Genomic DNA, 13,350 nt, shown 5'->3' with positions numbered 1-13,350 from the left:
AACCTTGAAAACACATAATTCGAAGGCAAGGAATGTATGAGTTTCAGCTTTAACATGAGCTAATGCTAGGCTAATAAATGTTTTCTATATCCACAGCCTGGCGGCGCAGGTCCTGCATTAATTCTGATTCATGCAATATTGTTGATGATGTTTTAATTTAGTCACTAATTATTACTTTTATTTCATTGTATTTAAGGACGAGGACACTTGACTGACTTCTGATTTTTGTCTATTGATTGTTTGTGTTTTTACTAATGACATTTTTAAACTTGGAGTGACGCCTCCTGCCTCTCTCGGTCTCTGTATTTAGAAAGAAACATGTGTCAGCCATTTTAAACATCCGGGGGATGACTCGGCAGACGGAGCGTCAAGAGATCCTCAACATTGTCAAGGACATCGAGAGTGGCGATGGCGGCACCAGCTTAGCACGAATGTCACGCGACCGCGCCCTCTTCTCTGAGGTGCCCGTCACCTCCGAGGTCCACTGCCTGAATGTAGGCCTGAGCCGCATCGCCCTCACTGCGTCATCCTTCTTTACAGCACTGCGACCGCGCCGTCGCAAAACCCGGACACCCATACAGGAAAACCCCGATGATGTGCTCTGATGAAGCGATGGAGGAAAATGTGGCTGTTTGAGTTCCAACATGTCCTGCAGAAGGCTTTTATTAGCAAAAAAAAAAAATTGCTGTTTGAGTTCCAACATGTCCTGCAGAAGGCTTTTATTAGCAAAAAAAAAAAATTGCTGTTTGAGTTCCAACATGTCCTGCAGAAGGCTTTTATTAGCAAAAAAAAAAATTGAGTAAATGATTTAAATGTCTAGATCCTAGCTAAAGATGGTAATGTCAGTAAAAGTTTTATTGATTTGAAATCAGAGAAATTCTGGAAGCTTATATTGATTCACTTTTAACCTGTGAATTAATTTCTTCAGTTGAAATTCACTTTCATAGTTACTGGTCACAACCATTTAACAATTTTAATCTGGATAAAAAAGGCAATGCTGGCACCTTAGTGACCTGGAGGCTAATACTATTTAGTGACCAGTGACTGAAGCCAGCACTGTCCACTGACCTACAGACTCATTCTAACATTGTTTTGTGACCTAGCAACTGAGGCGAACATTATTCAGTAATCCTAGTGACACCAGATGTTATACATGTATTCCAGTTGCAATACAGCCATACATCAACTGTCCATTTTGGATGTTGGATGAATCTTGAGGCTGACTGGCTTTTGTGACATTGCATAATTCAAACTTTGTTTGACTTATGTTTCAGCTCAAATGACTGAAGCGAACAATGGAAATTACGCATCCTCACAGGATTCACAGTTTGCGTTACCTGTGCAACTGATGGGAAATTCATGACCATTTGTGTCTGGTTTTTATTGTTTCCCCAGCAGCTCATGTGGAGCATCATCATCATCATCATCATCATGTGATATAATGATGTCATTTCATCATTCAATTTTAGAGGCAAACACACCATTAGAGTTTAGAGATCAGACTGTCATGACCATTCCAGGTCTACTTTGTTTCTGTTTTGTTCAGGATCAGTAAACTAGAATGTGGACTAAGGAAAAACGGGGACCTTGGTGGACTTTTTAAATCCAGGGCCTGAGCAGACCTCAGGATCAGTTCTGTTTTTTTTTAATTCCAGGACCTGGACTGCCCTCAGGATCTGTTCTGTTTTTTTTTTTTTTTTTATTCCAGGGCCTGAATGAGCTTCAGAAGATCAGTTATTGGTTTTTAATTCCAGGACCTAGACTGCCCTCAGGATCTGTTCTGGGTTTTTGTTTCCACGGCCTGGACTGCCCTCAGGATCAGTTCCAGGTTTTTAATTCCAGAGCCTGGACTGCCCTTGGGATCTGTTCTGGGTTTTTGATTCCAGGGCCTGGACTGCCTTCAGGATCAGTCCTGGGTTTTTGATTCCAGGGCCTGGACTGCCATCCGAATCAGTTCTAGGTTTTTAATTCTGCAGCCTGGACTGCACTTAGGATCAGTTCTGGGTTTTTGATTCCAGGGCCTGAATGGGCTTCTGGAAATAAGTTCTCGGTTTTTAAATGCAGGACTAGGACTGCTCTTCAGGATCAGCACTTGGTTTTTAATGCCAGGATTTGGACTGCTCGTCAGGATCAGTACTGGGTTTTTGACTCCAGGGCCTAGACTGTCTTCAGGATCAGTTTTGGGTTTTTAATTCCAGGATCTGTAGACACTTCATGATTGTTGCACATGATTTAATCAAAGGTACTAAAAGAAAAAGTGTCTCAATCAGTTGATTGTGTATTTAAAGCTTTTGTGTATTTAAAGCTTGTTGATCATAGTTGAGGCTCTTTGGTGTCGGGAAGTTTCCTTTACAGAGACAAAACCAATGTATTTAGATTAGATTCTTCTGTTGATCTGAATATAACAGACTTTTGATCAACAATTTAGATGTTATAAGAAGGAGCTCTCATGCTGTGCACATTAGAGAACTACATTTAAAAATTAATGAACAATCGCTTGTCGTAAATTGGTTTTATCAGTTCATCCTACAATTCGCTCGACGTTGATTCAGCCAATCGTGCTCTTTCCGAATCAGCTGTTAGTTTGGTGCATTCAAGGATCCTCCTAACTTTAAAGTCCGATCATGTCTCTGTCTCTTGTAAATGTAGATGAATAAAGTGAGTTTTATGTTGACAGAGATCAGCTTTAAATGATGATAAAACTCATCTGATGACTGAATGCTTTTTTTTTTTTATGCAGCTCATATATAATTCATTAACATTAACATTTTCCATTTCAAAGGCTCACAAATAAAATCTACATCATCTTAAGTTGATTTTCACAATGTGTGAAGTGTTTTTGCTAGACTGCCTTTTCCAACAGGGAGTTAAAGTTTGTGTCACTTTGTAAACCACTTACTCTCCCACACCAAAGTCTATAGAGAAAATCAGTGATCTAACTGTATGGCACACAGGAGTTGTTCAATGCTCTGACTTTTCACGACCCATGGCTGCCTCAGTCAGCAGGTTCAGCGGTATTATTCTGAGACATTGAATAATGAAGCAGCAGTAAACAAACGGCTCTTGTGGACTCATGCCCGAAAAATGCTACCTTTCAGTGACAACAGAGCTATGTGGGAACACTACTGGACAGACATGATGTACCGACATGATCTTTCTTTGAAATGTTTTCCATCTTAGTGAGGACATGCATTGCCTAGGTCCAGTCAACTTAAATGGTGGCCCATAACCAACTTTTTAGTGGCCCAGCCTGTGGTTCCACCAGAAATCACTTTTCACGGTCCAGTAAAGATTCCTACAAACATTCCTACAGTAGTCTGATAAATTTGATAAACGTTCTTTTATATTCTGTTAAAGGCACTTTGAGATGCTTGTGGGTTATATTTATCACATATGTTCATATTGTTTTAAAGAGAAACCGATGTTTTGATTTTATGCTCTTTGAGTTGCTTCTTTTATTTTTTAAATGCACTATTTCATGTACTTTACATACATTACATACTTTACATACATATTTGCACTGGGTTTAAATTTTACATCATGCTGAAAATGTCTGGCCCTTATCCTAACTTACCCTAATCACAAGTGCCTAACCCTAAATGGCCAAGACAAAATGTCCCCACAAGGTGAAAATGTCCTCACAAATATAGGTTTTTATTTTTTTGGACCTCATGAATACAATTACACACATACATACGTCTATATATGTATGCACACTCACACAGGGAGAGTTTGATGCATTTTTATTAAAATTGTCCGTCCACATGTTAAAAATGTTTCAAGTGTTAGTGCGAAGTTTCCTGCTACAAAGGTAAAATATAAGGGATGTAAAAAAACAAAACAAAAACACTAGAGACACAGTGACTTATCCCTCCCCTCACAGGTAATGGTTAAGCCCCACCCACTTCTGAATTCCAATTTAGTTTTGTTTTTCTAAAGGATTTACTCCTGAACTGAACTCATCATTCCTCTTGATGCATCATCATTAGAACGGGGACAGAGTACAGAGAGGGGGCTGGGCCTCATTGTGTCATCACTTACCAAAATAAAATCAAATAGCACCAACATTAATTCGAGGCTAAATAAATACTCTGACATTTACAGTAGAAATATAAAACGGCTGAGTTCAAACATATTTACAAAGTTAGAAAACTGTTTAGAACCAGAACCAGGCACAGGACCAGATACAGAGTCCAAATTGAAACCTTCACCTTATATTTTTCCTAAAATTAATGAAAGAGAAAAGGTACCTTTATGTTTTTCTCTGCTTGTTATTTTAACTTTATAAATATTAAAACATTACTTTTTTTTATATGAAACTGAAAAATATTCAATGAATTTTATCATAAAATAGCAATATAGTATATTCAAAATCAACAAGGTGATCAAAGATACTTAGAAGATAGAAATGACAACATCAGCTTCTGGGTAAGAATCCATCCTGGTTCTGCTTTTGATCCTTATCCATGCCCTGGTTCTGGTCCTGTGCTGCAGTGCATCCTGTTCAGAGAAGGTCAGGAACAGCTTGAAGCTCGAGCGCAGTGGGAGAAGCTCCCAAAACATTGAAACATCACAGCTTCTCTTTCGATTCCCTCCCTACATATAAACAAAAGTACTGACTGACCAATGACACGCTGTCATTGCTCTCAGCTAACCAATCAGAATATTCAGTGCAGTTCTGTAGGCAGGGCCTGAAGTCCACTCGTTTGTTGTTGTCCTCTGATGATAAGAAAACGTCAATCAATCAATTAACTTTTGAAACGTCAATTTGACTCCCCCTGCAGGTGAGACACCCTTCCTCCCTCTTCTTGAAGTGGGAGGCCATAGCATTCCACTTCCTCACAACCTCATGCAGACATTGCACCTCCCAATATTACTTCTCTGCTGCCATGCATCTGTCAGTGTGGTGGTGGTGGAGATGCTGGTGTCCACTCTGGTCAGCCAGAAGCTATAAATGTTGGCAAAGTAGTGGCAGGTTCCTCGTGGCCCCTGACACTCTACAAAGGGCTGGGTCCTGAAGTCTGTCAGACAGCTACCAGATGAGGTCAGAGACTGACCACCGCCCTCATCACCTGCTCCTGTATGCTGCATCACACACAAGAAATGACATTATCATCAGGTAAGTATAGCGCTTACCTGCAGGTAGTACTTCGGGTAGTTAATGTCAGTGCTGTAGTTAGTTAATATCATTATTTTAGTTAATGTCAGTACTTATGTTAGCTGCTGTTAGCTCAGTTAACATCAGTACTACAGTTAATGTCAGTAATTCAGTTAGCTGCTGTTAGCTTAGTTAACATCAGTACTTCAGTTATCTAAAGTTAGAACTTCAGTGAGTTAATGTCAGTACTTATGTTAGCTGATGTTAGCTCAGTTAATATCAGTACTACAGTTAATGTCAGTAATTCAGTTAGCTGCTGTTAGCTTAGTTAACATCAGTACTTCAGTTAGCTAATGTTAGAACTTCAGTAAGTAAATGTCAGTACTTATGTTAGCTGCTGTTAGCTCAGTTAATATCAGTACTACAGTTAATGGCAGTACTTCAGTTAGCTGCTAGTACTTCAGGTAGTTAATGTCAGTTAGCTGCTGTTAGTACTTAATGCTAGCACTTCAGTTAGCTGCTGTCAGTAGGTAGTTAATGTCAGTTAGCTGCTGTTAGTTAATGCCAGTACTTCAGTTAGCTGCTGTTAGTACTTCAGTTAGTTAATATCAATTAGCTGCAGTCATGTCAGTTCTTCAGTACTCACCATGAGGAAAGAGAATCCAGTCCACAGGCTTGTCCAGTTGGGGGGGCAGTCAGGCTGTTTGGACGTCTGGCTGTGCAGTGCAACAGGTAAAGAGGGAGATTCGCACACCACACATCGGCTGATGTGCTCTTCAATAGAGGGCCCGTCCACAGGAATGCTGGGAAGGGCCGCTGTCGTGGACAGCCAATAGGATTTGTCGTTACGACTTGCGTAAGAGCAGGCACCAATGTTACAGGAGGAGAAGGGCATGGTTGAGAAGACCCGCATACATGAGCCAGCCCGACCTGTAAAAATATACAAACATACAGTACATGTAATCAGTTAAATCAAAGGTCTGTGGTGAGTCTATATCAGACTGCATTAACATTACTCTGTTTTCATTTTAAAATCAAAATTCTGCTCTGGATTGGCCTGTTGTTCACTTTACCCTGGCATATATGAGCCCTGAAAACAAGTTTGACAAACTTGCTGGCTCCACAAGTCCAGGGCTGAGTTTTAGTCTGAGCGGCTGGAGGTCCCATTCAGTTAGTAAATTTAGCTATTTGAACTTGAACAGGTAAAGAAATGTATGCATATTTTGGCTCTTTGTACGATTCACTTTGTGTGATTGGTGTTGCCGTCATTTGTAAAGCAAATAATGCAACATTCGAGTCTGCTTCATTCTGATTGCAAGATTCATGTGGCCTCAATTGCTTATTTGATTTGATTATTGATTATGTTGTGTGACACATATTCACATCGTTGTCGGCTTCAGTTTAAATATTTGAACTTAGGTGAGTAAACCAAGAGATGGAAATTATGTATGTTTTTGGTCAGTACATCATTCCTGTGTCATGATTTGTTTTATTTGTCATGCGACATTCATGTGATTCCTGACATGAAATCCTGTCACCCTGTGTGGGACACAACATTTGTGTCTTTACATTGACTTAGTTATAAGTCAGAAATAAGTTAGAAATAAGTATATACAACATATATATATATATGGATATGCAGTATATACTGTATGTGCGTTTATACCCAGATCCTGAGTGTGTGCCTTCTCCTGTCCCTCCAGGTACAGCAGACTATATCCACTCCATAGGGCCCTCATGTTTAGCGGACAGGTGGGAATCTGCCTTGATTGGCTGTGCATTACCAAGAGGAACCCTGGATTCAGGCGAGTTGACTGTCCAGGAGGACCGCGGTCTCCTATCGGCCCAGAACCACCTGAGATACAAAGACCACAACAGGAGGTTAGGTGAACCAAACATCCCCACAGATGATACGTACATTCACACACGTAAGCAAATCAAATAATTTTTCCAGTACTATAAAGCCATTGCTCCTTAGAAAACTACAACAACCACTTCTGTTGACACGATTTCTGTTGCTCTGCATGCATCATCTAGATCAGTGGTCTGATTGATTGTCGGACTCGTATGCAACTCATCTATCCCACCCCCATCGGACCTCTGGTCAAAGCTCCACCCCCAAAATATTGAAAGCCATCATTTTGTGTAACATTATCACATCATACAAACATTTTTTTTTGTTCACTGAAGAAATTCTTCAGAAAGCTTTCAGACCAAAAAACAAGATAACTGTGACATTTAGAGACATTTTAAGAATGTAAAGCGTACAACAACAATAATAATAATACTATCACAAATATAGGATAATTAGCATAATCTTCAGTGTCCCATGCCTATTACTAAGATGATGTATATAACACTACAAAGAGTTTGTTTATGTAAATCATAAACCAAATTACAATGAGTGTACAGACAGGCGGTGATCTTACCTTCGCCTCCCACTGTACCAGTCATTCCCGGTAGGCCTGGTGCTCCCTGGTCTCCATCTGGACCTGGGAGCCCCATAAATCCTCTTGGTCCCTCAGACCCGGGATCCCCCTTCAAACCTGAAACAAGCCAGTCATGTTAATAATCAGCTGCATTTACATGAGTAATGTTCCTGTGCCGCTGCAGCTGGTTTCTTGGTGGGAAGTAGTGATGATGGAGGATGGAGTAGTTGGGCTTCTAACTTTGGTAGAAGTAAAGAGGTGTAAAGAGGTGTTGGAGTGGATTGTTGATCACAGCACAAAACTTCAAATACTGACAAAGCACTGATATTATGTGACATGAATAAATTAAACACACACACACAACTATTACTGCTAACAAGATTTTGTTTGCACAAATAAATCTATAAACAATAATTTTTAGAAATAAAAAGGAGTCAATTTTCCATACATATCGAAAGATGTTTTCATGTGTGGCTTTTATTTCATTAGTTATTTTTTAAATAACATGCTATACTAACATACATAATTAAATGTATGATTATTATTGTGCATAACATGATTAGTTCAATCACTACACCTGATGCAAAATGGCTTATTTGCCTTTGCTGGAGGATGAGGCAAATGTAATGCTTCAAAGGTAGAGAATTTTCAGAGACCAGCAAGATCTGCTGGCTAGTGATGAGTGGATTGTGACCCGGTTTCCGACCTCCACAAGCTGTTCTACTAGATCTTTGTGCTACCCTGACACTAACTTTAGAGAGACGCACCCACACACATTGGCAGGTTCTATATGTATGTGAAATGTTGCCCCTGGTCCAAATCCTGGCTCTCACCTTTGTGTCCTGTCTGGCCAGATTCTCCAATGACACCAGCCTCTCCAAGTGCTCCAGGGGGGCCAGGAGGACCTGGGGGGCCCTGTTGAGAAGGAGGATAAATAGGAAAGGGGGCAAGTCCTCCCTTTTCTCCCTTTAGACCCATTGGTCCCTCAAGTCCTTTAGGTCCTATAGGCCCTGGGGAGCCAGGGGAACCTCTTGGACCCTGATTTCCGGGTTGTCCCATCAACCCCTGGGACCCCTTCTTACCTGATCACACACAAACACACCAATATATGTAGACGATGATCAGGTTTCTTCATGTAAAAGCAACTCAGATACAGAGACACAGACCTTTTACTCCACAGTCTCCAGTGATGCCAGGCAATCCTCTTGGACCTGGTTGTCCCTTTAGACCCACTGCCCCCCAGTAACCCATGTTTCCATTGTCTCCTTCATCCCCAGGAACTGGAGGATTTGTACCAGGATCTCCCATGTCCCCGGGACAACCTGAAACAGCAAATCCAGATCAGGGGGTGTCACATGTGACACACACGGTGAGTTTTATTTCCACCTGGTTGTTAAAGACTGACCTGGGTCTCCATCGGGTCCAAGACACCCAGGATCTCCAGAAGGGCCTAGGACTGGGTCTTCACAGTTTGGTCCAGTTTGACCTGGAGGTCCATAACTCCCTGGAGGTCCTACAACAAAACAAAGACACATTACTGAGCATCAGATCTGGTCAATAGTTGGTTAATTGTGGTCTGAACTAAATTAGCACAGGGTTGTCACATTACTACAGACCTTTGGGTCCTGGGGGGCCTATGAGTCCCTGTTGTCCAGGCTGACTAGTGCCACAGGGACCTTGAAGACCTTGAGGACCCTTCTTCCCTGGAAGGCCAATCAGACCAGGAGGACCTGTCACAGCCAGACCTAAAAAGACAGTTGCTATAACTAAATATGTCCATACAAACTTAACCCAGCTGACGACGTCTGATAGCTGAGATTTGAACTTTTGATTATTTGATTTGAACAAAGACTTGACGGTACAATACATTATTTTCTTCTTCAAAATAAAAAAAAGGAATCTTTGGGAATTTAAATAGCTTGTCCACTAGCCCATTAGGCTTACACAACATTAAAGAGACTATTTAGCTTCACACCACAAATCAACCTGAGCCCGACCCTCCACACATCTTACTGTTGGGAGTTAAACTCTACTTTGAGCACGTGGTCAGGGGGTTCTCTTGTGGCATCGTGCTGAGGCTCCGCTCAACCCTCCATCTGACCTCAAAATTTCGTTGTGCAATTTCGGTTGTATAATGACAATAAAGATGATTTCCATTTCCATTGTGTACCGTGATAGATAAATAAAATTGATGTTTAAGACTTGTACCTCTGGTCCCCATGTCCCCTTTTACTCCTTTCAGTCCATCTAGTCCATGAAGTCCCAGTGGTCCAGGTGGACCTGATGCAACAAAATCATTTGGAAATCAAACCGTAAACTGTATGCTGCAATCTGGCTGATCAATACAACAAAACACTCAATAAATACACACACCTCACACAGTACAGTACTGGTAAGAATTTACCACAAAAATGTAGCTTTCTCGATTGAGATGATATATTGTCACCATCACTGTCCATCACTAATTAGGAAATGATTTTGGTTTGTGTTCTGACCTTGGAGACCTATGTCACCTTGAGGTCCAGGAGGACCACTGTTACCCGCTTTGCCAGGAAGCCCTGGAAAACCTGGACGACCTCTGGGACCTCGGGGACCAATCGCACCTGAAATGAACCACACAGACAGACACAAGGACAAACACACAGACCAGTTAAGGAGCTTGTTTTATAGCTTGAGTTGGAGTAAGCAAATCATTTCTGATAAATGGTCAAATAAAAGCAAAGACTCAAATATTCTCATTAACACTGATAATTTATAGTACAATTTAACATGATGACATTTTGAGAAACAGAATTATCTTCTTCTTTCTGCTTTTTCCTTAGGGGTCACCACAGTGGACCATTTGCCTTCATCTCACCCTATGCCTATGAATAAGCAGAGACTGCTCACTGAGTTACTTGTAATGATTTATTTACCATCACTACCATTATGTTGTGGAAACTAGGAATGGATGAAAAAGCCAGTGTGCCAGTTTCTCCAGTGGCTGACCTTCACACACCTATATCCTCTGACTCCTCTGCCAATTTTTTGCATCTTCAAAAATGTGTGGCATGTTTGGTGTAAATGCATCACTAATCCTGTCTGATTGGATAAATAATGGTCTTTCTTGGTTTTCTTATACCAGGTCCCATGACTCAGCTAATGCCCTTGTCCAGATGAGCCTGCTTGCCTGGTAGACCTGGGTCTCCACGGTGACCTGGATCTCCTTTTCGTCCATTCTGTCCTGGATCCCCAATGAAACCAGGTACTCCAGGATCTCCACAAGGTCCACAAGGTCCTGAGAGAGAAAAAAGCTGATTTGTAATGTTTTATATAATGTAATGATTATGTGTTGTTGTGGTCAACTTTATAACAAACATTTTCCACATGAGATCAGATTTCTAACAGTTTCTCTCCACCCTTACTGCTACAAAACCAGAACTAGAACATCACCTGATTGCCCAAAGTCTCCAGGAGCCCCTTTGTCTCCAGGTAGGCCAGGAGAACTAACAGAGTCTCCTTTATCACCTAAAACCCAAAACAAATGCAATTCAACAACCTGCAAAGTGTTAAAACATTTATTTTTTTACTCCTCTAAATCTGTTGCGTCATGATGGTGGGTTGACTTTGTACCTTTCTGCCCAGTACATCCTTCACGGCCTGGTTTGCCAGATTTTCCTGGCCTTCCCACGTCACCCTGCCAACACAAACCAAACTAGATTAGTGGTTCTGAACATTTAACTATGAAAAAGTGTGAAGTGACTTGAAAATCCATTATAGTTTCCGAACATACGATGCCACAAGAGGGAGCCTGCCTCTTAATTATTTTGGTCAGCGTAATCATAACATGAAATTGTCATCCAATGCCTAATAGCAATAGTAATTATCCTTTAACAAAATGCTGATACAGTTTATCCTGGCCATTAGCATTGCATGTGGCCCCTTGCTCTGTCAGACAGTTGTTTTCTCTGACCTCCTGATTCTGAGTAATCTAGGTTGGCGGGCCTGATCTAGCAATGCTGGTTTTCCGCTAACAGGCGGTAGGGGGAGTGGAGGCAGCCCCCAATCTCTCCAAAACAAGCCATTTAACTTGTTTTTTCTAAGTCACAATGACTCAGAAGCTATTAAATTAGGCAAAACAACTGAATGCCTTGCAAATAAAGTTGCAGAACATAAGTCCTACCCACTTAATTAGCTTACTTTGTTCAAAGTGGCCACACCAGTTAAAGTATTTGTCAAACAACTGTACTTCCTGTTTGACTTAAAGTGTCTGTTTTTACACTCGGAAATCTGACCCTTTGTTATCCTTTCTTATCTTACTGGATCTCCTATCTCTCCAGGGAAGCCCATGGGTCCTGGAGGTCCTTGACGTCCTGGTAAGCCTGGTGGTCCTGGGATACCACAGGAACCTGGTTTCCCGGGGGGGCCTGTGATGCCTGGGGGTCCACTGAGTCCTGGAAACCCTGGATTACCTGTAGGTCCCAGAACACCTTTGCTTCCTGTAGAGAAGTGTATAAAAAGATTCAGACTCAAGGATCAATTGGCACTCTAGAAAACCTGAACTGACACTGACTCCACTCAGTCTGACTATGTGATACAACCTAATTTGATTTGACATAATAATTTAGGGTCTTTTAAGTGTGGCTGTGTGTGGTGCTGATATAGTGACCATTCCCTGTGCCAAGAAGGCACGCTAATAGAGAAAACATGGCTACCATATTATTCCCCAGTGAGGAGTGAAGAAAACTGGGAGGAAAACCACAGAAAGTTGGAACAAAGACAGAGGAACTCAATATCCAGTCATTCTCTGGCCAGTGAGCTGCAGGTGTTACTCCTCCCTACAGAGAATGAAAACTGTAGGGAAGACCATTCTCTGAAAATAACTCCACACAATAGCTTGATTTGACCTTATCCATTTTCCATAAACATGATCTGTCTCAACTTGTCTAGATACATTCTATTCTTAAGTCGATGTTCTGACCTCGTGATCCAGGGAAGCCGCTGATACTGGGGGCTCCTTGTTTTCCTTTCTCTCCTTTGATAGGAATGTACCTGGTCAATCCCAGAGGTCCCGGGTTCCCTCTTCTACCTGAAGGGACACATAGGAGACGTTTTGGCCTCATTCAGACCTGGTAAAAAAAAATCTGTCCTGATGTGATCCGATTACTCAATTGTCTGATCATCTGTGTCTGCTGTCAAATGAGTGAGAAAAGCTTGGGTAAAGCAATGCTCTACTCACACTGCTGTAACATGAAATAAGATTTTTTTTTGGCAGTACAAAAAGAAATCATGTAACGATCAGTGTTGATATTGATATTTGTGGCCACAAATAAAAATGAGAGCTGATTTGTGTAAAATCCTGCGAAACTAAGGATGGATTGTGCTCATAAATGCTCAAGAATGTGGCTACACTGATCCTCAAACCTGTGTGTTTTTTGTCTGATCAGGTCTGAGAACAAATTCAGGACTGATTGGGAACATTCAGACCTGTACTTGGCGGATGTAAATACCAGGTCTAAAATAAGGTCACAAAACATTACCAAAAGATTCTGGAGATTCTTCTTGAAAATCAACATCTGTGTCAGCAGTGGATGCATGGTTTAGTATGTGTTATGTGTTAATCCTGGAGCAGAGATTATCATATGGTAGAATTACTCAGCATTTACCTTTCTCTCCTTTAGGCCCTTCACATCCTGGAGCTCCATCTCGTCCATCAAACCCTCTCTCTCCTGTCTTCCCTGGAGTTCCAGGGAACCCAGTCTGTCCTCGGGGCCCTGGCCCGCCATACTTGCCTTGGGGCCCCAACAGACCTGAAAGACACAGAGAATAATCCAATGAATTTAG

At 41.4% G+C, this 13,350-nt stretch overlaps 2 protein-coding genes and 1 long non-coding RNA gene across 7 annotated transcripts in view; 2 read left to right on the top strand and 1 right to left on the bottom strand.

Moving 5' to 3' along the window:
- The window catches only part of exoc3l2b (exocyst complex component 3-like 2b), a 29,413-nt gene extending 28,381 nt beyond the window's left edge, over nt 1-1,032 (top strand). For all 3 annotated transcript variants that reach the window (XM_058635036.1, XM_058635033.1, XM_058635034.1), the window contains exon 15: nt 311-1,032. In XM_058635036.1, coding sequence (XP_058491019.1) covers nt 311-605 — 295 coding nt within the window. In that variant the 3' untranslated portion in view covers nt 606-1,032. The remainder of the gene's footprint in view (nt 1-310) is intronic.
- Nucleotides 1,033-3,728: 2,696 nt separating this feature from the next.
- col4a4 (collagen, type IV, alpha 4) overlaps nt 3,729-13,350 on the bottom strand; it is a 30,841-nt gene continuing 21,219 nt past the window's right edge. Inside the window, exons 32-47 of the mRNA XM_058635032.1 lie at nt 13,173-13,316; nt 12,488-12,595; nt 11,827-12,005; nt 11,140-11,203; nt 10,960-11,034; nt 10,697-10,804; nt 10,023-10,130; nt 9,736-9,807; nt 9,144-9,272; nt 8,933-9,040; nt 8,694-8,849; nt 8,361-8,609; nt 7,528-7,644; nt 6,765-6,953; nt 5,745-6,028; nt 3,729-5,085 (exon numbers count right to left, since the gene is read on the bottom strand). Of these exons, the coding sequence (XP_058491015.1) occupies nt 4,840-5,085; nt 5,745-6,028; nt 6,765-6,953; nt 7,528-7,644; nt 8,361-8,609; nt 8,694-8,849; nt 8,933-9,040; nt 9,144-9,272; nt 9,736-9,807; nt 10,023-10,130; nt 10,697-10,804; nt 10,960-11,034; nt 11,140-11,203; nt 11,827-12,005; nt 12,488-12,595; nt 13,173-13,316 (2,336 nt within the window). The 3' untranslated portion in view covers nt 3,729-4,839. The remainder of the gene's footprint in view (nt 5,086-5,744; nt 6,029-6,764; nt 6,954-7,527; nt 7,645-8,360; nt 8,610-8,693; nt 8,850-8,932; nt 9,041-9,143; nt 9,273-9,735; nt 9,808-10,022; nt 10,131-10,696; nt 10,805-10,959; nt 11,035-11,139; nt 11,204-11,826; nt 12,006-12,487; nt 12,596-13,172; nt 13,317-13,350) is intronic.
- On the top strand, nt 4,990-13,327 carry LOC131463239 (uncharacterized). 3 transcript variants are annotated; one of them, XR_009240964.1, is made up of 10 exons: nt 4,990-5,119; nt 6,802-6,979; nt 8,805-8,896; nt 9,770-10,176; nt 10,350-10,771; nt 10,946-10,998; nt 11,847-11,980; nt 12,551-12,638; nt 12,954-13,109; nt 13,188-13,327. It is a non-coding gene; the product is annotated as an uncharacterized LOC131463239 (long non-coding RNA). The 3 variants fall into 3 exon arrangements; XR_009240965.1 differs by having other exon boundaries at nt 9,770-10,570; nt 10,652-10,771; XR_009240963.1 differs by having other exon boundaries at nt 9,770-10,771.

This window comes from Solea solea, chromosome 7, assembly GCF_958295425.1.
Source record: "Solea solea chromosome 7, fSolSol10.1, whole genome shotgun sequence".
NCBI lineage: Eukaryota > Metazoa > Chordata > Actinopteri > Pleuronectiformes > Soleidae > Solea > Solea solea.
The sequence above is the reverse complement of the archived record's forward strand: the minus strand, read 5'-3'. Positions and strand labels throughout refer to the sequence as shown.